The sequence below is a fragment of the Danio rerio genome, chromosome 8 (assembly GCF_052040795.2).
Source record: "Danio rerio strain M-AB ecotype USA chromosome 8, GRCz13ab, whole genome shotgun sequence".
In the NCBI taxonomy this organism is placed as follows: domain Eukaryota; kingdom Metazoa; phylum Chordata; class Actinopteri; order Cypriniformes; family Danionidae; genus Danio; species Danio rerio.
In genome coordinates, this window is record NC_141028.1 from 43,561,557 (window position 1) to 43,587,179 (window position 25,623).

Consider the following 25,623-nt stretch of genomic DNA (forward strand, 5'->3'; position numbering starts at 1 on the left):
TTCAGGCTAACCAATTCATAAAGGAGTGGTTGAGGATACTTCAAGCTGTGTTAAATGACTAAAATAATAATAATAATAAAATCAAAAATATATAAATAATAACCCCTGACATACCAGGAAGTGCTTCGGCCACCTGGGAGAGACACTTGCTCCATCACATCAATAGAGCTAAAGATAAAGCTGATGAGAGTCAGTCTGAGATTGAGGAACTGAAAAACCAGTTAGTGAAATTACAAGTGAACAAAGCCAAACAAGAAGTCAATGATCAAATGAGAAAGATAAAGGCAAACAATTGGTGCAGTTGCCTGACCCTGAACAATCTTACATGGCACCTGTGTACAAACAGCCATCAAACCAAAAACCTAAACACCAACCTCAATTTAGAAGACAGAATAGGGGAGGCATTAGGGTCAAGGGGGTCCCGGGGGCTTACAGAGGGTGTGGATTTGGAGAGGGTTGTTTCAGGTGTGGCCGCCTATGTCAGCTACATCGCAACTGCCAGGCTAGTCAATGATACACGTGCAATCAGCTGGGACACATTTCGACAAGATATCCCAACGGACAAAATCCGTATGCCGAGAGAGGGGGCGTGCAAGGAGGCAAAGGCTTTGTGGCACCACTTGCAGGGCAAGCTCCAAACCCTGGAGGACAGAACCCAGGGCAGGGTGGAACACAATATCCACTCTGGGGAAGATGGGACTATTTCTGAGGAGGCCCACAGGAAGACCAAAGCGAGGCTAAGGTGGAGCAACTGTTATCTATGAAGGGTCAACAAAGACTGTCTGGACTTTTTTGGTCAACACGGGTGCGATTTATTAAACATTGATTAACCCTGTCAATCAGGACTTGATTTCACAAAAAAAAAAAAAAAAAACTGTGGAAGTAATGGGTTTCACTGAGGAATGTGAAAGACTGTCTTTAACTGAGCTAATACCAGTGTCTGTTGATGGACAACAACTGAAACATCACTTTCTGTTGTCAGACAGAGCCCACACGAACTTATGGGGCAGAGACTTGCTGATAAAGCTTGATGAATTATTCTATGGTATGCTGATGGTGTTATGGTGAGATTTCCTACAGGGACGACTAAGAACTGTTCACTGGGTACACCTCACCTGCGAGGACAATGGTTGCTGTCATCGATGTGAGAGCCTGTAGGAGCTGACATTTACTGGGGCAAACTGTAGCCAGAAACCATGCCGGGAGACGGCCTTCTCTCACTTTATGCTCAATGGAGACCTTGGGTAACTCTTATTGCACCATACATGCCTCCCACCAACCCACCTCACATGACTTTATTCTGTGACAAAAACTAAACTGAAAGAAAGAAAAAAATTATGATTAGAAGGGTGTGGTTGGCAGATTAACTAAACATATATGGGTCACAAGGTGGCATGGAAGAGAAAGAACGGATAATGAGGTGACGGCACCAATGCTGTACAGTTTACCAAGCCAATTATGGTCTACAGGACCAGCAGATGTGGGTTTTTGCTCCTCACTCTCAGACATAAATTAAAGTTTAATAATGAAGTTAAATAATGAAATTTGGCAGCCACAGTATCCTCACAAACCACAAGCTGAAGCAGGTATTGCAGATACAATTAAAGAATTGTTGACTATAGTTGTGTTAGAGCCATCGACCTGACACCTAAACACTCCAATTTTACCTGTAGAAAAACAAAATACAGGAAAATACAGAATGGCTCATGATTTAAGTTAATGCGGTAGTGAAAACCGCCACAATGCCAGTTCCAAATTAATATACTGCATTACCAGCTTTACACCAAGAGAATAAGTGATTTTAATGTCTAGACTTAGTCAATGAATTTTTCTATTTAACACTGGCACCAAATTTGAAGGATGTGTTTTCATTTACCTTTAGGGGGCAGCAATACAGGTACACCAGAGTACCACAAGAATTAATATTGTCTGCAGGGTTGTTAAATTACGCCCTGCGAGGCCCGCTGAGTGATTGCCACTTGACAGAGGGGGTGTCACTATATATGATGGTGATATTTTACTAGCTGAAAAATAGTGGACACCTGATTGATTGGAAGTAAGCAGGTGTTATGACACTTATAGGGAACCAGATTTAAAGAAAGTAAATTAAAATTATAGTTGAGTAAATGACACGCCACAATATTGGGACGAGTGGTGTCTGGGATAGGTGGAGTGATTAAGTGTTTAATGAATAACAATCTAGAAACAAATAGATGTTGTGGGAAAATTAGATTAGATAACGATAAACACTGGAATAACAAATATTTTAAATCAGTGGAGTGGGCACTGGGCCTGAAACTTGATTTTAGAAATGGTGTAAAAAATAATAATTACAGGGAAATGTCAAGAGAATTAACAGAAATTTGAAAACAAAACTGGCAAAAAATCTGTGCACAGACCAAAAGGAAATGAAATAAAAATCATATTAAGGGATTTTAGTTAATTATGGAAAAAAAAAATGGAATTAATGACTTTTAAATTGTTTAAAGGACTGCAGTTTCGGGTACCTGGTGCAGCTTTGATGTGCACTAAATCATTTATGTAGAGATTATATTATGACAGATTAACAACTTTATTCACAATTTTTTTTTAAACAGGTTGCTGAAGGTGTAAGGCTGTCGGGACTAACTTGACAGTCAACACAGGGGTGTAAAAGCGGCCTGGAACTAGGTCCAGGCCGAAAGGGGGAGATTAATTAACAGATGACTAATTGGACTAATTGGTCCAATTGGTGTGTAAGCATGTATTGGTGTAGGAGAAGAACATGCTGCAACACCAATGCATGAGGCCAACTGTATATTAGATACAGGCCAACACAAAAAGGGGAAACAAATACTATGTTAAATTTTAAAATAGAAAAAAAAAAAAAAAAAAAAGACTGACTTACTAACACATGACAATCTGACAGAAAGTGTGTGAGTGACAATTGTAAGGAAAATAACATTAAAAGCATCTTGATGCCAAAAATTGTAAAGAAAGAATGAGAAAAAAGAGATATGAATTGGACAGGGTTTCAATAAATTGGACAGAGTTCCTCCAGAAACTCCTGTTTCCCCCACAAGTCCAAAAACATGTGGTATAGGTGAATTGGATATGCTAAATTGGGCGTAGTGTATGTGTGTGATTGAGCGTGTATGGATGTTTCCCAGTGATAGGTTGCAGCTGGAAGGGCATCCACTGTGTAAAAATATGCTGGATAAAATCCACTGGGGCGACCCCAGATTAATAAAGGGACTAAGCCTTAAAGAAAATGAATAAATGAATTAGACAAATTAGATTGAAGAAAATTTAGAAAAAATAAAATAATGACTGGTCTATAACCAGGGCCCTAGAGGAATTGAAAATACTCTTAAAGACGATGGCAGAACACTTTGGTATAGATAACCCCTTTGATGAATGGATGACCCGTGTGTTTGGAAAATATAAAACTATGATAACTTCAGTTTTGATCTCAATTGCTACCTTTGTAGCTATAATGGTGACATGTGGATGTTGTTGTGTCCCATGCATCAGGTCATTGTGTAACAGGGTGATAGTAACAGCAATTGAAAAGAAAGATGGGCCACCACCCCCTTACACAATGCCAATATTAATATCTGCTGAAAAGAAGGAAGAGGAGGAAAGCCGTGTGTAAATGTCTCTCTACTAACTGTGCTTTTTCCGCAGATGCTGATTCATCATATATTTTGTGTTATAAGAAATGTTAAGTAGATATTTTGAGTCTAAAAGGAATCTATTGAAAAGTTTAGCTTAGATATATTTTTTGTTGTTTTGTTTTGTTTTTTGTTTTGTGTGATTGACTCAGCTGACTTGTTGTGGTCGCCCACATGTCAATTAGGGGACCGACTGGGTGTCTTTCCCCACAGGGGTTTTCGGCCCAGTCCTGTCTGAGCACACTGGTTTAAAAGGCATTTATAGGGATTTTTATTTCTGAATTTTATGAGTGTACAATGTAGACTAGGGTGAAATGTTGATCTACAATAGCAGTCTGATACGATGCCTAAGATGAACGTGGTGGCTGCCCATACGTCGACCAAGGTTCATCTGGACATATTGGGCTGAAAAGATTTTTTTTTCCCTTTATTTTTATTTTAACAAATAGATTTAGTTATAGTAGTTTGAAGATTTATTGGATATAATAAAGTGTGGCCTCTTTCAGAGGCCAAGAGAGGGATTTGTGGTATTTTTCAGTTTAAATAAAACTTTGACATGTTTTCCATGCATAAGAAGTCTTTAACGATTGACCCGTAGGGTGTTGGTTACTATGAAATCGTCTGAAGGGTTAACAGCCATATTGTGAGCACGGTATAGACCAGTGTTGCAGACTGCTGAGACCAGCACATCCTGTTATTGAATATAGGTGCGAGTTCTAAGAACGACAGGATGTATGAGCCATGTGTGTGCTAAGAAGAGACATTTGCCTTAAAAGGTTAACTCTTAAGAGAAGATGCACGGAAGACAACTGTGGTATAAAAGGATGTGTCTCTGAAGGACAGTTCAGAGTTGAACCTCTCCTGCGCAGTGTATTGCTTTTGGTTTCTTTCCTGCTTGAGCAAATAAAACTTATAATTTTTGACAGATTGACTCCGAACCCATTTTTGAACATGCACTGGACCCTTTGAAGTCCAACAGGCTACAGGTCAATGTTAAATTTGAGTAAGTATACTCACATCATATTAATCACATTAAATAAATCGATTCTCTTCAAAGTTAATGCAGAATCATTTATAAATTAGTTGCGGCAAAAATGCAGATTACCGATGTCCATGAATCTGCTGTATTAGCGGTTAAAATGACTCATGTAGTTAACGTATGCTTGTTTAGCTTACGTTAGTGGTGCACAGCAAAATAATACGCCAAAGTGCATTGTTTCATTTGTGACGACTTGGCATAATGTTAACTTTACATTAACGGCCACAATTAGCATATTGTTTATCTGTGGATTTGCTAAATGAGCACTGTGCTACGTCCAAACTAGCCCCACTTTATTTTTTGTATAATCAATTTCAATTCTGTTCTTAGGTGACTAAATTAATTTAAAATATAAAATGTCCTTGTTTTTATTGTTGTGATGATTTTTATGATAGTGTTTCATTATTTATGTAAAGCACCTTGAATTAGCATTGTGTATAAAATGTGCTACAGTATAAATAAACTTGCATTGCAGTGTCATGGACTAGATAAAATGATTGAGGTAAAGTTGGTTTTATATTCGCACATTCATTCAGTGACAGCTTCATACATTGTTTACCATGGTACTTTGAATATTTGAACTGAAATCTCATGCAAGTTTGACTTCAAAACAACAATAATAATAATAATAATACATTTTATTTGTATAGCACTTTTCCTACATACATGGAACTCAAGGCACTTCACAAACAACAAACAGGCATTGTAAAATAAACCAAATACAAAATAATGTATATTAGACAATTAAAGCAAAATATATACTCAAAGCACACACATATATGCATACATCTACACAATCACACACAATATTCTTTACATACATGCACACACACCGTACATGCATATGTACATAAACCTACACGATATAGATAAATTGCATAAACTTCACAAACTTATATTCATACGCAATTTTAAAAAGGTGCTTCTTAAGCTTTTTAAAAATAAATTCTGGGGGATTCTTTTACTTCATTAAGGAGACAATTCCCAGATTTTGCAGCATAGTGACTAAAAGAAGTGCCGCCAGATCGCATTAGATTTACAAAGTGAAATTCTAAAAGTCGAGTGCTAGAAGAGCGTAGCAAACGGTTTGGATTATATTTTGATAAGCAGTCAGAAAAGTATGAAAGGTGTCATGTTGTGTAGTGCCTTATAAACTAATAAAAGAATCCTAAAATTTATTATATTAATGCTACTGTGATATGTTCTTGTGTCTTCAATTTCATTAAAACTCTGGCTGCTGTATTTTGTATCAGTTGCAACGTCTTTATAGAACCTTTAGGTCAGGGGTCGGCAACCCAAAATGTTGAAAGAGCCATATTGGACCAAAAAAACAAATATTTCTGGAGCCGCAGAAAATTAAAAGCCTTATTTAAGCCTTATAATGAAGGCAACAAATGCCATATGTATCTATTATTTTCCCTGCAGTGCATCCTGTAGAATGACGCACCACGTGACTACTCTGTTGTACGATGCAGCCTCAAGTTTAACTTCATTACAATATTAAGGGATTATGTTTCATTGCTTTGATAAAATAAAATAAATGTAATAAAGAAATTAGATTTTTGATAAAATTTTTATTTTAAGGATTTCAAAAACAACATCAAAATAGAACGTGCATAACGTGCCCCTTATCAGAGCAACAAACGGTGCAATAAAACGCAGACTGCATTTATAAAAAAATAAAACAGCAGCCTTTTAAAAAAAGTATATAAAATCAAATTAATATAGTTTAAGTTTGATTTCTGTGCAAATGCCAAGCAAGTTAGTGCAAGGGTGAAATCCAGCATCCTCTTCTCTTTTGACACGCAACCAACGCAGCTACCTCGGACCTATCAAAACACAATCATATCCCTTAAGTGTCATTCCAAATATATACTGACAAAAATAAGAAATCACTTTATAACTACCACTAAATACGTGCCTATGACAGGATTCTTACCCTTTTAATGTGACTTCTGTTTTCGGACATCACTGGACAGCTTCTCAACATCGGGCATGTAAGATGTAACTTTGATCTTGACGCAGGACTGCAAGCTCTCATGTGTGAGGCGGGTGCGATATTTTGATTTGATGTAGTTCATGTTTGAGAATATCTGCTCGCACAAGTATGTTGATCCAAAGATGGATAATACTCCAAATGCATATGTCTTCATGTTCTTATAACAATCAGGAAGAGCATTCCATGTATCATAGATAAGTTTCTCGGGTACCGGGAGCCCTTCCATTTCGCTCCATTTGTGGCTTTGGGCAAGCTGGGCTTTCTGGCGAGTGACGTCTTCAAGCTCGGCTGTCAGACGTTTGAATTTAGACACCCATAAATCTTTGTCGGATATATCAGCCATTTCCATTTCAAGGTCAGCTTGAATAATTCCTGGGAATGTGCTTAACAGGGAAGGGTCAATCTCCAGAGGTGTGACAGGGAAAGACAGTGTCATTTTTTCCTTTCTGAACTCGCAAAATCTGCTCTCAAATGCAGTTTGCATATCAACGATCGCATTATGTAAATAATCGCCGTTTATTGTGTGATCTTGATGGGATTCTTTAAATTCTCTCAGGGAGGGAAAGTGAGAGAGCGTGCCTCGCTGTACATCTCTGGCAAAGACAGTCAGTTTGCGCTCGAATGACAAAACAGCTTCCAGCATTTACAGTGCAGTGTTTCCCCGCACCTGGAGACTTTCATTCAGCTTGTTTAGGTGGCTTGTCATATCCACCATAAAGTGCAGTTTTTCGAGCCACTCGGTATCTTCCAATTGCGGGTAGATCAGGTCTTTGCTTTTCAGGAATGTTTTCACATGTTCTAAACAAGCCACAAAGCGACGTAAAACCTCATCCTTGGAGAGCCATCGGACTTTGTTGTGTAGCAGGAGATCGGAATATTCGCTGTCAACTTCATCAAGCAATGCACGGAACTGACGGTGGTTCAATGCTTTTGCAATTATCTTGTTCACCATCTCGATGACAAGGTTCATCACCACCATACACTCAGATGGGAATGTTTGTGCACACAGTGCCTCTTGATGCAAGATACAGTGAAATGCAAGCAGATTTCGATCCAATGCTTTCTGTAGCAAAGTCACAAACCCCCTTTTTGATCCTCTCATGCTGGGTGCCCCATCTATAGCCACTGAAATCAGGTGGTTGGTGTTTATTCCATTTTCATTTAAACATTTCAGCACAGCCTCACATATGTCCTCCCCCCGTGTTTGGCCTTTCAGTGGTATTAATTTAATTATTTCTTCTTGCGGCCCATCGGAGTTCACATACCTGCATAAAAGCGCAGTCTGTTCAATATCGGTTACATCACAGGACTCATCACATGCTATTGAGTATGCTGGCGCCGAATTAATGTCCTTGATTTGCTGTTCGGTGATGTTACCAGCCATTTTAATGGCCCTTTCCTTCACTGTCTTAGCGGAGAGAGGCATGCCTTTAATTTTTTGTATTATTTCGGTTTTATTTTTGAAGTCTGAAAAAAGGTGTTCTGATATGTTGATGAATGACTCCTTCATGTAGTCACCATCTGTGAACGGTTTTCCACGTTTTATTATCTCCCGGGTTGCAACAAAACTTGCAGCAGTAGTGGAGTTTGGAGATGCAATCCACTTTTTAAATTTATTTTTGCGCTCCTCTAATTTCTCCACAAGTAATGCAATCGCACTTTTTCTCTCACTCCCAACTGGGTACTCGGCTGCAAATGTAGCATGCCTTCCCTGGAAATGTCTTTCCACATTACTCTTCTTGTTATTTGACAACTTCTCACTACAGAGCAAACATTCAGGCAAACCTTCCGCATTGGCAACGAATGCAAATGATTCGGTCCAAGAAACGTTAAATCCTCTGTTCTCCTCAGTTATTTTTCTCTTTTTTCCTCTTGCATCCATCGTCCATCACACAGCCGCCGGTTTATTTACAATAGCCACCTGTCTGGCATCCCGCCCTGCTGATGGAAACGTGTGTCGCAGACCATGACGCAAATCTTCGTTGACAGAAATGTTGAAATTAAATATTTATTCTACACACTTTTACAGCATTGGAAAACTTTTCCTCCTATAGAAACCATATTAAAAACAAAAACTATATTTACCTCCCACATCTTTTTTCATTTTCAAAATTTATTGAAAAAGCTCCAGGGAGCCACTAGGGCAGCGCTAAAGAGCCGCATGCGGCTCTAGAGCCGCGGGTTGCCGACCCCTGCTTTAGGTAAACCAATATAATATTAACACTAACTGTAAACAATGCTGTACTTTGATGGTTGTTGGCTGCTAATATAATTTTACTATTTAGAATTTCCAAAGAATACTCTTCTGAGGTTATATTATGAGAGACTGAATGTGCAAATATAAAACCAACTTTACCTCAATGATAAAATAACAGAGAAAAGGAAAATGGACATAAGATAATTTTTCAGTGCAGCAAAACTCCAAGTACAAAACGTTCACATATCAAGCAATTTTGCTTTCTGAATGAGTGCTTATGAAAATACTAATGTCACATTATTAATCACAGGCAGAGGAGAAAGAACTGATTGAGGAACAGGCAGAGCAGGGTCAGTCAGATGTACAGTGTCAGGTAAGGGTGTTGTGCTTTATTGAAGGGATAATGACAATTCTTTTAGGGGTGAACAATTTTTAAAAATGTTTTCTGAGTTGTGGCTGTTTAGCAGATGAACCTCACAGGCTCACCAATTTACAATATGATCTCTCAATTTAACAAGTGTAATGTAAACCAGTTAGTTATTATGAGTATGGAAAATGTCTTTTCCTGCATTTATTCGGCTTCAGGAGTCAGTCTGTTGACTGTAAACAACACAACAAACAATGCAATAAATAGTTTTCAAGAAAAATTTGCTGTCATTGAACCTGAGAAAAACTTTGAAAATAACCATGATGTAGTCTCCATGCTGTAATATGAACAATAAAACCATTTTTAACTGCGGAGACATATAAGTACAATTCGGCTGTATTATTTGTGTCCCCTTAAAAAATTGCTCATAAGAAATGTTATATTTATTGTCCCCCCTACTGTTAAATCAAATTAATGGCTATGGGCGCACCATGTCTAATCCTCTTTGCCATTGAAAAGCATGAGGAAGCATCTGAAGGTGTGTAAGCAAGCGTTTCTTTGTTTTATAAAAGCAAATGTTTTTGTCGTTATCGTGAGTGTACAGAAATAAAAACAGACCCTTTAATTTCTAATGATATATTATGATTTATAAAGTTATCGATTTGTGAATTTCAGGGCACCAGCAGACTCCTCTGGCCAAAGTGATGTTATCACATTACCAGTGTAGCTAGCTTAACTACATTTCTCAGTAGCCTGACGGTAGCGTCGCTAAAAAATCAAATAGCTTTTCACAGTAGCGAAGCTATTTTATTAGTGAAGTAGCGCAGTAGTGTCCACACAAGCTACATTTACAGATCGCGGATCAATATTGTTTAAAATGTGTAACACCTGGTTTAATTGGATTTTCTTGTTTTTGCTGTTATGTACTATAATTTATTTCTGTTTGGTACAGCATATTATTTACAGTAAATAATTGAAATGAACAGTTCTGCCTCATATGTTTCATTGGCAGTTTTATTGATCACTAAGATGTGATTGATTTGGATTTAAGTGGCTTCGATTTAAAAATGAAAATTTCAAAAATTAGATGTATTTTTTTATTGCAAATGCCACATAAATCACCTGCACAACTAACTAACATTGTGATTTTGTAACAAAAGTAAACATGTTTTTGTGATAAGGTCTGGTTTTGTGGTGGCTCTTCTTTAAATTTAAATAAATTAAATTAATTTTATTTAAGTGATGAAAGCTTTTGAGATTCTAACAGTAAACAGAGCTGCTGTAAGCTCACTCCTGCTCTGTAAAAATGCTTGAAAATTATTTAGTTGAAAATGTTTATTAGAAAATTAAAAGTAATCAAAAAGTAATTAAATGTAATTAGTTACTTTACTTTTATAAAGTAATCGAAAATTACAGTAACTTATTACATTTTAAATAGGGTAATTTGTAATCTGTAATCTATTACATTTCCAAAGTAACCTTCCCAACACTGTGTATTGTAATAAGGCATTTTAAAGAGACTGGTCTAAAATGTAGCTACACAATAACTTTACCGTAAGCAAATCTCACCTCTCGGTTTATTTCTATGTTTATGTACGTGATGATCGATTTGTTTACCGATGCGTAATGCGGTTTGTCGTATCTGACACTGACGATATTGTTGTTTTCACCCGTTATATGTACGCATCTTAAAAGTGGTACGTATGAATCACAGACTGATTGGTAGTCGATGATATCGGTGTAGACATATAATGTGTAGAATCCACCTTTGATGTCGGCTTGATGAGGTGCATATGTGGTGACGGTCCTGGTAAAATCAGCTTTTTCATGGAAGGCCGAATGACCTAGTCCCTCTTCAGGTCTCACTCCTAATATAGCACCTAGTTTCTCATAGAAACCTATAAAAATGTTAGGTTTTGCAATCAGATTAATTTTATTTTTTAATTCATCGTAAAACAATATCCCAGATGGTTTGATAGCATCGTTTATCATTTTGATCACAGCCGGTATATCCTTGTAGTATCCTCCGGGTATTTGATAACGCCTCCATAAAGTTAACCTCCACTCCACAGCTGCCCTGTCCTGACCTCTTCATGCATCTCAAAGGACCGAGCTGTCCCGGGAGAAGCTTGCTAATATACAGAATTGGACTCAAGGCCATCTGGGCATTCAAAGCATTTGCAGACCTGGACAGATTCGTCCAGCCCACCACCTCCTTGTGCTGCAAAAGGGATGAATTCTCCCTATGAGCTATCAACCAAGGCTGAACCTGGACGGGGGGGTTGTCCCGCGAGTCACTTTTAACACACAAGGCAGGGATAATTTGTCCCAATCGGAACGTAGCCAAGGCAGAACCTGGACGCAGCAGGCATTTAGCTTTGAACTAAGAAGACAGGGCTCATTTGTCTCTACTGAATCTACTTTTACCACACAGATAATAAATAAAAGGAATAATGAAGACACTGAACACCATTTGACTGTTAAGTTGTACAATATTTATTCAGGACGATTCAAAGTCTTCTGTTGGTTCGAGTAGGCGAGCGCCCTGGCTTTTCCCCCTGGCAGGGCGCCATGGCAGCGTCCTCCTGCTGGTTCCCTCCTGGAAAAGAGACACATAAAGGGCAGTTAGCCAATGCCACACGTTCTGCTGTCCACGCCAAAGAGAATCTGATTTTACCAGGGGAGAGACGGGAGTCTCAGTCCTCTTGCGTCCTTTCCGCGGGGGGCTTTCAGTGCCCGCTGCCTCCCTATCCTCCTCCTCCTCCTCCACCAGGGCCCTTTCAAACAGTCTGCGACGCTCGTGTGCTTGGAAAGGTCCGAGGTGAAGTGTGTAGAACTTATCTGAGGTTGAAGTGTCATGGCACATGAATTGCGCCACCTTGCGGCGATCCTCTGAAGAGTGTGCATTCTTTGCCTGCGTCGGAGAGAGACAGAAGCTTGATTAGGACCGAAGCCGCCGCTGGTAGTTACAGGGGCATCACATACATACTCACATGGGTCGCGATAGCAGTCCGTACGTCAGTAAAGGTGGGTTTGCCTGGAAGGCCCATACTGATCCAAGCAGACTGAAAGTACTTGTTCAGGGTCCGAAAAGGATTGGCTCTGGAAGTGAAAAAGAAATAGGTAGCCTGGCTCTCTCCAGGGAGACCAGCCTGCAGCGCCAAGAACCTGCGGAACCAGCTGTATTCCTCCCTGTTTAGGGACAACTGCGCCGCCCCGAAGGCTCTGTTTGTCTTGTGCGTGGTAATCTGCCATCAGAGAACAAGCAGTGAGTGAGAGCATGCTACTGGTGACCCCCACCTTACTTGCGCCATACTCACGTTAATGACATAAGCAGACTCGTCGGGGCTTCTGGAGGCCTCTTCAACCTCCTGGATTGTGAGATTCTGGAAGACTCCACAGCGGTGCCCAGAGATGGAGGTTAGGTAACCAGTCAGAAAGCCATAAAAGCGCCACTGTTGCCTAGTGCTTGGGTTGGACTCGATCTGATGAAGGACATTAGACAAATTAGACCACCGACGGTTCTATTTCCTCTTTGGGTCACCAACAGCTCTTGGCTGCTGGTGACTTGTTCTCCGGGGCGCCAGCAGCTCAACCAAGAGCTGCTGGTGGCCCGGAGAGGAAATGTTCGTTTCTTCTTCAGGGGCACCAGCAGTTCTTGGTTCACCCACTCACGTCTGTCTGCCCCTCTCCCCCGCGAATGGGACTTATTCGGGGGGAAGGGGGGCAGACAGTCGTGGGTGGATGAACCAAGAACTGCTGGTGACCCAGAGAGTAAATTAAACCTAGGCCACCAGCAGCAGTTGGTTCACCAAGCCACATCTATCTGCCCCCCTTCCCCCCGAATGAGTCCCATTCGCGGGGGAGAGGGCCAGACAGACATGGGTGAACCCAGGGCTGTTGGTGCCCCGGAAGAACGAACAGGGGGAATGGTTGGAACAGTGGAAGGCTGGCTTACCTAGCAGGGCGGGAATTTTCCTCCCAGCGGTCCGGTGACAGCGCACTAGTCTGGCCTTGGGGATCAGTCTGCTTTCCTTCGCCTGCTTGGTCCGAACCTCGTGCACGATGACACGCCGGCGTATGCCGCGAATGAGGGCTCTGATGTCCCTTCGAATCAGAACCAGAGGCGGCTGGCGGGGTTGCCAATAGGTAGTCCAGGAACTGGGCCACGTGCTTCAGATAGTGCTGCCTGGTGGGGTCGGCCATCCGCGTCTGACCTAGCAGGGCGGCCCACACTCGGATTCGGGCTGGTTGGTTGAGGAAAAGTAAGGTCCCTGGCTCCATGGTGCCCCTGGCCATGTAACCAAGGAAAGTTTTGATTCTCCCTAGCTTCGAAGTGATGTTGTTCCGCAGGCGGGCGGTGGGCTCGCTGCCCAGTTGGTAGCCTTCTCTTGGGGTAGCCCCCAAGAGAAGGTCTGTGGAAAGAGCACGACCAAGAGTCAACTTCCCCGAAGACCCACACCCAGCACAGGGACAGTGAGGTGCCTGAAATATACTCAACTCAGCACGGGGATGTGGTCCGGGAATGGGTAGGCATGGGGATCCAAAGCCTCCGGAGGCGTCGGACCTCCGGCCACCCCTCGCCCGGGAGCCGGCGGTGCAGGAGGCGACCTGGTTCTCCTCGCTCACTTACTCCTTCTTTTCCCCCCTTCTCCCTTCCTTAACTCCCGGTAGAGGCGTGTGATTTGAAGGATGGTGGACCGCATCTTGGTAACCTGCTTCCCCAGGTCAATCAGCTGAGCTTGTATGCGCTCCGTGGCACGTCTGCAGCCGCGGTCGGCGCACGGGCGGCCGGGCTCTGGGCCCTTAGAGTCCCGCTCCTCCTCGGAGGACGAGGCTAGCCGGGACACGACGGGGATTGCCGGCTGGGTGGACTGAAGCCACTGCAACTCCCGAGCTCCTTTCTGACGTTTCAGCCTTCCCATAGCCTCTTTCCGGACCAAGGTCGAGAGCTCCGCGTGCTGCCTCAAGTGGCTGTCTAGGCGGGCTGGCGTCCTGCGACAGCCCGGGACTGGGCACAGCGTCTTCTGCGTGTCCACGCGGCCGGCGGCCAGCGCGAGCAGCAGCCGCTTCTCATCCGAGTTGGTCACCTTGTGAACGGTCGTCAGGTGAGGAGCAAGCCAACTGTACACGTTGAGGCATAGGGCACATTCAGCCATGACCGTGCTAGAGCCAATGCAGAGGGGGAAAGGGGCCCACACGCCACGTGCCGCGGTTGATAAGCGGGCGGAGGCGGCGTCCACTTCTGCGTCACGACGTTGGTGGAACTGTATTTCTTAAAATACAGTCAGCCGGGAGCCAGCAAGAATAAAACCAGGGGGTGGGCGGCATTGCGGGCGGACGGGATGCAAACGCACACACTCGGGCGGGGGGAGAATCGAAGCCTACACCAGCTCGTTTCCTACTCTGCCCCTGGGGGCTCGATTCACCACGCCGGGTGACTCGACCGAACCCACCGAACATCCCCCAGCCCTCGCAGGGCGTGGGGCGGGGGCTCGGGCCGAGTATCGGCGCGGGGGAATCGGAGTCCAGGGGGGCGGGCTGGCAGGCGGGCTGAGCAGCAGACAAGCTCTGGGTCATAGCCAGACGGGCCATCTGGGTCCTTAGAAGGGGGGGCGCTGTGTGCGGAGGGACACCTCCACGCCTCCCTGATAGAATGCCCAGGACGGGGAGGATCTGCCACACCCATAGAGGCCGACCCCATTGGTGCTTTGGGGGGGCCTAGCCCCTGGGGCGTCACACTTGCTCCTATCGATCAGTCACCTAGAGGTCTGGCAACAAGGCTGTCAGAGACTAAGTCCATTATTCTTCGCCTTCACCGAAACCTTGATGGCAGGTCAGAGACTGTTGTGTCAGGCAAATACTTCCAGGCGCGGGACGTCCCGACAAGTAGGCCGGGAAGGGTGGTCTCCCGTCGGACATGGTTTGGTGGGCTCAGGCCTGGGTCTAATCAACGCCCCGGTGAGCGCCAGGCCTAACGTTTTCCTGTTGGACCTTGGGCGCTAGATGCGTAAGGATGTGCCACTGGTGAACCATTGATGGAGCCTCTGACATCCAGGGGGGCCCTGTGCCCTGCGCGCACTGCCCGAGGTACACCCACTCTCCGGGGGGAAAGCCCAGCTCCACTCCCTGGCCTGGAGCCTCTGACATCCAGGGGGGCCCTGTGCCCTGCGCGCAATGCCCGAGGTACACCCACTCTCCGGGGGGAAAGCCCAGCTCCACTCCCTGGCCTGGAGCCTCTGACATCCAGGGGGGCCCTGTGCCCTGCGCGCAATGCCCGAGGTACACCCACTCTCCGGGGGGAAAGCCCAGCTCCACTCCCTGGCCTGGAGCCTCTGACATCCAGGGGGGCCCTGTGCCCTGGGCGCAATGCCCGAGGTACACCCACTCTCCAGGGGGAAAGCCCAGCTCCACTCCCTGGCCTGGAGCCTCTGACATCCAGGGGGGCCCTGTGCCCTGCGCGCAATGCCCGAGGTACACCCACTCTCCGGGGGGAAAGCCCAGCTCCACTCCCTGGCCTGGAGCCTCTGACATCCAGGGGGGCCCTGTGCCCTGGGCGCAATGCCGAGGTACACCCACTCTCCGGGGGCAAGCGCTGGTTCCAAAGTACCCTCCAGATTGGCACCTGATCACCAGCAGTGCCCGGGCACCCCACTATTAAGCCCGGTGACACTAATTCCTCCAAACCGCACGGACAAGACAGACATGCTGCTGGTGACCCAACTGGCCAAGACGTACCGCTGGTGGCCCAATCGGTCTTGTGTTTCTGAATGGAGCACCACCGGCCTTTGGCTCGTGGATGGGGCACCAGCAGCAAGTATTTCTAGCCTCCGTGAGCAATGAAATCTCATGTTTGCTGCGTTGGCAGCTCAGCTGCATCCCCCTCTCTCCCCAGGGCGCGCGCGCTGGCCTGCGGGGAGAAGGATGCTTTGGCGCGGGTTGATAGCTCAGCCATGGCCCCCTGACTCCCATGGGGTTCAGCCCACTGACCTCGCCTGTGTTTAAACGCTTGTCTTGGGGCAGCTTTGCTGGCCTCTGAGGCCTGGGTCTTTGGTAGGACCGGGGCAGCAGCCCGCACTTGGTTTTGCCCATGTTTGAACGCTTGTCTTTGAGCAGCTTTGCTGGCCTCTGAGGCCTGGGTCTTTGGTAGGACCGGGGCAGCAGCACGCACTTGGTTTTGCCCGTGTTTGAACGCTTGTCTTGGAGCAGCTTTGCTGGCCTCTGAGGCCTGGGTCTTTGGTAGGACCGGGGCAGCAGCGTGCACTTGGTTTTGCCCGTGTTTGAACGCTTGTCTTGGGGCAGCTTTGCTGGCCTCTGAGGCCTGGGTCTTTGGTCTTTGGCAGCAGCGCCCACTTGGCTTTGCCCGGGTTCGAACGCTTGTCTTGGGGCAACGGGCCCCTCTTTAGACCCCTGGTACGTTCAACCGCTAAATCAAAAATTGCACTAAGTGCTTTATTTCTGTCTGTTGACGAAAACTCAACGGCAGGTCAGTGAAACCCAGGGACGCGCTACCCCCCTCCAGGCGCGGGTCATGCCGGGGAGAGTGGTCTCTATCCGGGCATGGCTTGGTGGGCTCTCCCCTGGGTCTATCCAACGCCCCCGGTGAGCTCATCCATAGCGTTTGCCAGCGGTCGTTCCAAAGACCCCCCCTGCTAGAGACCCACCATCCCCCAAATGAGTGTTAGTTGTTTCAAACAGCAAAAAAATAAAATCAATGCATTTCGTTTTCAAAATGAATTTTTTTTACTTTCTCGAAACAAAGAAACCATGTATATCTGGAAGTACATTTGTTTCTAGTTTTTTTTCTCTCTTCATTATCACGGTCAGGGTACATGTTTAAGTTGAAAATACCATCATCGTCTGTAATATTATACCAACTTCTAGGATATTCAATTTCAGCTAGACCTAATTCCCATTCCCCTTTCAGGTGTATAGTTTCAGCCAAATTAGTCTTATAACTAGATATACGATTTTCAGGATAAACGGATAAAGAAGCGTTACACGGGAGCGTAACATAGAACCCGTTGTCCATAGCTTGATTTGTATAATAATAAATAGCCATGAAAAGAAATGTGTAATTTAAGGTTTTTGCAAGTCTACCAGGGCTTTTTTGTCGATATAGCTATTAAATTTTGATGGCCATCCTAACCATTTTACTAAAACAAGTGTAGACCTCCCTTGCTTTTTCTCACCTAAAATCTTTTCCACTTTAAACGATTTGTTTTTATTTACAAATATTTTCTGTATCTCTTGCTCATAAAAAACTCCTTCGATAACATCGCCGTCATAATCTTTGAGCCTGTAGACGGGTGGTTGACGCGGAATACACTCAGAAACGATAAAAAATTCTTCGGTTTAGTTTTGTTCATAGCCTTTGTCAAAGGGGCCTCTTACTTTAGAAATCCTAACCACGTCACCGACTTTGAATTTGAAATCTGGTTTTTGAATCTTTGTTACCGCAAGAGTTTTGAAACACCGTAGCTTCATTTTCTTTACAGACGTCAACAGGTCTCATCTTAATAGTCTTGTGATAGCTGTTGTTGTATCCTGTCATAATGTCTTGTAAGACATCGATGTAACGCCGTGAATTAGTGGCCGTTAGAAATCGCCACATTCTACTTTTTAATGTTCTATTAAAACGCTCCACAACGCTTGCCTTTAAATCAGTAGCAGTTGCAAAATGATTAATATCATGTTTTTTCATAAATTCTTGAAAATGCTTGTTGAAATATTCCTTTCCCTGATCAGTCGGTAATTTCCGGGGTACGCGACCCTCATCGAGTATAGACTCGAACGCTTTAGTAACTTCGACTCCACTCTTATTCTTCAACACCCGACTCCATGCATACTTGCTGAATACATCGATACAAGTTAGCATAAATTTATTACCGTCGTTTTCCGTAGAATAGGCCGTCATATCGACGAGATCGGCTTGAAATTGGGTATCCATACCATATACCACAACTCTATTTCGTTTGTATTTTATGGGTGCTGTTTTATGTAAAGTGTAAGCGTCTTCCCCGGCCAACCATCCAGATACCTGTATATCGCTTAGACGGACTCCAGTTTCCTTAAACACAGCATCTTTTAAACGTTTTTTACAACCTAAAGCACCGGGGCTTGATGGGTCGTAATAAACTTTCTTCATTATATCAGACATGGTCCTGTTTCGATTGTTGTCAAAGAATAATGCAAAACATTGTTTGTACGAGTCTTTTTTTATTTAAAGCGAGGATACATACATGACATCAAATCAGAAAATGGTTACATACGGTCAAGGTAACAAAGAAATTGGACACACGATGACATGTTTTTATCTAAAATGCAAGTGACCAAAGATTCAACAATTTCTGATATATCATCATCATAATTTTTTGCAATCAGCGAAATGCATACATCTGTTACATAGGTAGACATACAGAGGACATCACCGACTCCAAACTGATCAGATACTTCAGACATAGCATCTAAAACTCTTAATCATAATACAACATGGTTCGGTACCATTAACACAAACATCAATCATATTGTCCCTTGAGTTATTCAGACTTCTAATAATCTTCATTTCTTTTTTAAAACTCATCACACGTTTGGATTGTGATAAACGATCATTATTCGTGGCATCATTAATGACTTTACATAAAAGACCATTTAACTGATTTTTATAGTACTCTATTAAAACGTTTTCAAGTATCTTACTAGGTTTACATGTGTTTCCCATTGTTGTGTTTTCAGCTGGTTTGAGGTCTAGCCACTGCGGTGCCAGAAATCTACAGCGTCACTGACCATTTTCTCACAGGAGTTGTCCAGAATCTTGGTCCTGATGTCTTCCAGTCTTGCAACGATGAATGGTTCACTCCTCAATTCGTGTAGAATACCCAGGGCTGTTCCGTGGATCGTCTGAGGCTGTGACTTTAAGCCAACACGCATCATAGCCTGTGACACAGCAGTGTGAAACTTAGGTTTAATCAGTTTATTGACGAGTGTTCCAAAGTGAGAGTCGAAGTAGAATGGTGACGGTTCAAACAAGCAGGAGTGTTGCAGCTGGCTCGGGTGGTCGATAGCACAACCCTCACATTCCTTTTTCAGCTGAGCGTTGATGATGTGTTGCATGAGCACTGCGATCAACGCTTTTATGATCTTGAAACCGGAACTGCAGAAACATCCATCTGTGACGTCAAACTTTGTATCGTCATCTTTTTTTGTACTTGTTGGTCAGGTATGTCAGGTTACGGTATCCTAGTTCGGTGCAAAATTTATCCAGCCAGTTTTTTTCATCGTTTTCTGGTTCAGAAGATTTGAATAGCTCAAAGCATGGTAAGTCGTGGTCTAATGCAGAAGTTCCGAATTTCGGAAAGCATGGCAAAGCGTTGTCATCAGGGGGAATTGCTTTGATATCCTCAGGCTTGAAGATACCAAATTCTGAAGAGAGTTGTTGAGACATGTTTTAGGACTGTGGTGAGCAGTTGTTGATTAGTGACTGGCGTCACTGTCTCCGTTCGGTCACATACTGCGTGTGCTTGAAGTTTGGACTTGCTATTTACTCGCAATTTAAATCTTAATCATAAAATTCTTCCTCATTCGCTAAGTATTTGTCTCTCCTACTTAGGGTGACCAAACCCTTAATACATTTATACAAACAAATCTGCTTTAAAAACGGTCTGTCCCTCGAGCATCCGCCTGTTGTTTGTAGCTTTAGCCTGCTAGCGCCGCTGGTCAGCTAAAGCTACCGACCTCTTTTACCATACACTTTTGACTTACTGGCTTTGCTCTTTACCCCGTAAAATGTCGCTTCCGTCTCTGTCCTTGTGTGCAGGAGAAGCATCGATGGAGGCGTTGGAGCTGGAGCTGGAAGAAGTGGAGTCCCAGATCCGATCGCTTCTGGTGAGACGGTCGCGGCTACGGGAACAACTGCTTGTTGTACCTAATGCTAAGGCCGTCTCATCACCTAAGGTACGTGGAAATTACAACCACATCATTCCCTCTACCTCATCCCCGCGTCCTTCTCTGTCCAGGCCCAGAGCACCCAGGGCGCGGCTCAGCCAGGCGTCGTTCACGCCGACACCCGGCTACCACAGCGCCTGGGTGCAAGGTGCTTCCCAGATCTCGGGGCAGAACGTCTCCTCCCGTGTTTGAGATCTCCACGGAGAACCGCTTCTCCCCTCTCCGCGAGTCGGGTCCCGATGTGGCCATCATCGGTGACTCGATCGTTCGTCACGTCCGTGCCGCTTCCTCAAAAGGTAATAAAGTACGTACTTTCTGCTTTCCTGGTGCCCGTGTGAGAAATATTTCTACACAGATTCCAACCATCCTGGGCGTTGCCGAGAGCCCTGGTGCCGTTGTCCTCCAAATGACTATATTAGTTTAAATGAAGCAACTCCTCCAGGATTCTTATATAAACATGAGGCTCGTCAAACTGGTCGTGGTGGTGGAGTTGCATCAATCTTTAGTGATTTCCTTAATATTAAACAGAGAAACAGACTTATGTTTAGCTCCTTTGAAGTATTATCGCTTGATGTTCAGCTTCCAGATACTATGCAAAAACCTATGTTATCTCTCGCTTTAATCACCATATATAGACCCCCAGGACCCTATGTCAAATTTCTAAAAGAATTTTCTGATTTTATTTCTGAATAACTAGTCAAAACTGATAAAATGCTAATTGTAGGTGACTTTAACATCCACATAGATGACGCTAATGATACTTTAGGGCTCGCGTTTATGGATTTAATACACTCACTTGGGATAAAGCAAAACGTTGTGGGTCCAACCCATCGCTTAAAGCATACATTAGATCTAATTCTGTCTTATGGAATCGAGGTTATTGACGTAGACATTAAACCACAAAGTGATGATATTACAGATCACTACCTCTTACTATATAAGCTGTGTTTACCTGAAATCAGCAAACCCGCTCCAATACTCCGCCCTAGTAGAACTATTTTTCCGTCAACTAAAGATGAATTTATAAATAACTTACCTGATCTCTCTCTATTTCGTAATGCACCCGCAAACTCAAATGATCTTGATGTAGTAACCAGCAGTATGGATGCCATCTTTACTAGCACACTAAATACTGTGGCACCCATCAAATTAAAAAAGGCTAGAGAGATTAAAACTATACCATGGTATAATAGTCATACTCGTGCGCTCAAAACAGCAACCCACGCCCTGGAACGTAAATGGAAAAAAACTAATTTAGAGGTCTTTAGAATTGCGTACAAAGGCAGTATGTCCAGCTATAGGAGGGCTCTAAAATCTGCCAGGACCGAGCACCTGCGCAAACTGATAGAAAAGAATCATAACAATCCTAGATTTTTATTTAACACCATCTCTAAATTAGCAAATAATCGGTCATCCTTGGAACAAACTACTCCACCGCAAATTAGTAGTGATGACTTCATGAATTTTTTCAGTAATAAAATAGAAGGCTTTAGACAAAAAATAGGAGATGCCAAACTCTCTGCACCGGCTTATACTCAAAATCCTGTAAATATTTCATTGAATCATAATGATAACCTACACTGCTTCAAAATCATAGAACTATTTCAAATCTTCCATTTATGTCTAAAGTACTAGAAAAAGTTGTTTCCACTCAATTATGCTCTTTTCTGCAGACGAACAATATTTTTAAAGTGTTTCAGTCAGGTTTCAGGGCTCACCACAGTACAGAAACCGCCTTAGTGAAAATAACCAATGATTTACTCTTAGCTGCTGACCGAGGGTGCGTCTCGCTATTAGTTTTACTCGATCTTAGTGCGGCATTTGATACCATTGACCACAATATCCTCATAAATCGCTTAAAGTCTACAGGTGTCCAGGGACAGGCTCTACAATGGTTTAAGTCATACTTAACTGACCGCTACCAGTTTGTGAATATTAATGGACAGCCTTCACAAGTCAGCCCAGTAAAGTATGGGGTGCCTCAAGGATCAGTTTTAGGCCCTTTACTGTTTACAATTTACATGCTACCTCTGGGAGACATTATTAGAAGACATGGGATCAGCTTTCACTGCTATGCAGATGATACTCAATTATATATTTCAACTAAACCTGACGAGACGTCTGAATTGTCTAAACTAACTGAGTGTATCAAAGACATCAAAGACTGGATGACCAACAATTTTCTTCTCTTAAACTCCGACAAAACAGAATTATTACTTATTGGGCCTAAATCTGGCACACAGCAGATCTCGCAACTTAATTTACAATTAGAGGGATACAAAGTTAGTTTTAGCTCTACTATAAAAGATCTGGGTGTCATATTAGACAGTAATCTAACTTTTGAAAATCATATATCCCATGTCACAAAAACTGCCTTCTTTCATCTGAGAAATATCGCTAAATTACGAAATATGCTATCCATCTCAGATGCAGAAAAGCTAGTCCATGCTTTTATGACTTCGAGACTGGATTACTGTAATGCTCTATTTGCTGGCTGCCCAGCATCCTCTATTAACAAACTTCAATTAGTACAAAATGCAGCAGCCAGAGTTCTGACCAGGTCTAGAAGATATGATCATATAACCCCAATTTTATCCTCCTTACACTGGCTGCCTGTTAAGCTTCATATTGAATTTAAAATATTACTTCTCACCTATAAAACTCTAAATAATCTAGCTCCTGTTTATCTAACCAACCTTCTGTCTCGCTACAAACCAACTCGCTCTTTAAGATCTCAAAATTCAGGGATTCTGGTAGTACCTAGAATAGCAAAATCAAGTAAAGGAGGTCGAGCCTTCTCTTTCATGGCTCCTACACTCTGGAATAGCCTTCCTGATTACGTCCGAGGCTCAGACACACTCTCCCAGTTCAAAACTAGATTAAAGACCTATCTGTTTAGTAAAGCATACACTCAATGCATCACCTAGCGGGTTCCACACAGGCTTCTGCATCTTGCTTATATACACGATGAACAGCAGCTACGCTAATTATTCTCTTTATTCTCTATTTTCTCCTGGGGATACTCATCCCGAGGTCCTCAGATTATGCGGAGTCACTGATTGGATCCAAGACCAGCGACGTGATGATCCCAAGGTTTCCATATCCGGTACCAGGCCATATCCTGAGCTGCTGCTGCGCTGATGGTTGTGGGGAGTGGAGATCATGAGTCTGATTCCAGCGACGTTCCAGGGACAGACAAGTCTTCGCTGAGGCCATCTTCCTGCCTAAACCACGGCGAATGAAGCTCTGCACAAGACTTTTGGCCAGCGGAGAAATTAAAATGGTCGTGCCCAACTGAGTCTGGTTCCCTCAAGGTTTATTTTCTTCACTCCCATCAGGTGAAGTTTTTTTTTTCCCTCTCCGCTGTCGCCACTGCCTCGCATGGTTCAGGATTGGTAGAGCTACGCATCGATGAATTGGCTCTTCAGTGTTTGAACTCTCAGTAATGATTAAATCACACTGAACTGAGCTAAACTGAACTGAACTGAACTTAAACACTAAAACCTGAACCACACTGTTCCAGTTACTATGACCATTTATGTGAAGCTGCTTTGACACAATCTACATTGTAAAAGCGCTATACAAATAAAGCTGAATTGAATTGAATTGAATTAGGGGTTTTTATGCTCGTAGTAGATGGGCGGAGACAGTTGGGAGTGTTCCCTCCCTCGTCGCATAGACCTCTGGGGGTGAAACAGCTGAACTTTAATATCCCTGTATCAATCATTCAAGTCACACCATTTGAACAATTGGTTTATGGTGCCAAAAATTTCAGACAGCTTGTCGACGTCTCGCCAGAGGATGGGGAGCACCATTTCATATCGCTCGTTATGCTCATCAGCATGTATTATGCCAGAACGCTCACAAAGCTTTGTCTTGTCATCGCACAAGAATATGAAAATACAGTCTTTAGGATTCTTTTCACAGTTGTTTCCAACCACTCGAAATCGATTGTTCGGTTTTTCAGAATCCCACTCGGCGATAAACAATGGCTCCTGTTTAGAATTCTGGATATCCGGCCAGACATGATTATAGAATAAGAACCAGTCTTTAACTGGTAAGATCAGACAGGGGTCATCCAGAGTGTGCGGCTCTCCAGATTCCGTTGTGTACAAGGTAACAACCCGCTGTTTTTTGTCAAATAGTTAATGACAAATGCGTTCGCTAGGCATAGCAAACTCTTTTTTCATGTAACGTTTATTCTCGTGAAGAAAATTTGTTTGCTTCAGGTTGGTGATCCTTTTTCTAGGAGCCATCGTCAGCCTTCTCAGCATATGGTCTTCCCAATTTTCTTCCATAGAGATAGGATTACCGTTTAAGTCAGGTATTGAGATCGTCGGTCCAAATCTGACCCAGTGTGCTAGTGTTTACTTCAAAGGCAGACATGTCTTTGACATAACACTCACTCTATTTCTTGGTCTACATATACATATACAGACATATGTTGATACCATCTGTAGTGACACACCCGTACTCTATCAGTTATATGTTGCGTCAATGCTTTCTTATCATTATTTACCATTAGGACAAACAATAAACTTATCATTCTATCATCCTGATGTATCTGCGAGGGCGTTGTCTAACAGTCAACATTTTTTCCTTTCCACCTAACAACATATAGTAGTTAGTAGGTGACACCCAACATATTCAATAAGATATACATATTCTACATCTGATACAAATCTATCTTTCACAAGCAGTTGATAGGTGTTGTCTAACGTTTTTCTTATCACATACAGTCAGTATGTTCATACCACCATGCAGGCAACATCACATGGGTAAGTGATGCATTTACTATAATTTATTAATTATATTATAATGTAATAATTAAATAATGGTTCTAATAACAGTTATTTAATTACCGTTATTAATATTAAATTAATTTTATTTCAGTTTGATTAGAGTTGAATTACCAATATTTTCATTACCGGAAATAACCTATTAATTTAATTAGTCTGATTAAAATCTAACTACCGGAATCATTAATTTATGTAAAAGTTGAAATATTGCAAATATTTTGATATCTTTGACAATTCAAAACATGAGCTGAAAACAGAGACTGGTGACTTAACAACCCAGCAGGTGGGAATGCGGGAAAAACTAGTTCCTGCTGCATTTGCATCTGAGTCTGCTGAAACTCAGCTTCATCCCCCCAACTCACGCATATGGTCATTTCAATGTTTGAATGTTCTAGATTAACCAAACTGACTTTAACTATCATGTTTGATATCATTTGAAATGTCTCAGTGCGATTGGTACAATGGTCTCATTCTCTCAGAAACAGACATAATCAAAACAATAAATATATAACTTCAGGCATCTTTCTAACCACTGTGAAGGGTGTGACTTTCCACTAAGTGTGAATGCCTTTTGTTATTCACACCCCCTTCCTTGAGGGAATTCTTGGATTATTTAAGGTAAGGT

The 25,623-nt window shown here is 43.0% G+C and overlaps 1 protein-coding gene, 1 long non-coding RNA gene and 1 other non-coding gene across 3 annotated transcripts in view; 1 reads left to right on the plus strand and 2 right to left on the minus strand.

Annotated features, from left to right (window-relative positions):
- Positions 1 to 3,672: 3,672 nt before the first annotated feature.
- LOC148679671 (uncharacterized) overlaps positions 3,673 to 25,623 on the minus strand; it is a 74,540-nt gene continuing 52,589 nt past the window's right edge. The window contains exon 2 of the long non-coding RNA XR_015944773.1: positions 3,673 to 4,633. This is a non-coding gene — a long non-coding RNA (uncharacterized LOC148679671). The remainder of the gene's footprint in view (positions 4,634 to 25,623) is intronic.
- Positions 4,467 to 23,808, plus strand: LOC147835752 (uncharacterized). Its single transcript, XM_087265190.1, has 2 exons — positions 4,467 to 4,656; positions 20,072 to 23,808. The coding sequence occupies exons 1-2, from the start codon at positions 4,644 to 4,646 to the stop codon at positions 20,389 to 20,391; spliced, it is 333 nt and encodes a 110-aa protein (XP_087121316.1). The 5' UTR covers positions 4,467 to 4,643; the 3' UTR covers positions 20,392 to 23,808.
- LOC141375887 (general transcription factor II-I repeat domain-containing protein 2B-like) lies at positions 5,313 to 8,887 on the minus strand. The gene is made up of 2 exons (XR_015498313.1): positions 6,632 to 8,887; positions 5,313 to 6,521 (listed from the first exon to the last, which is right to left on the minus strand). It is a non-coding gene; the product is annotated as a general transcription factor II-I repeat domain-containing protein 2B-like (transcript).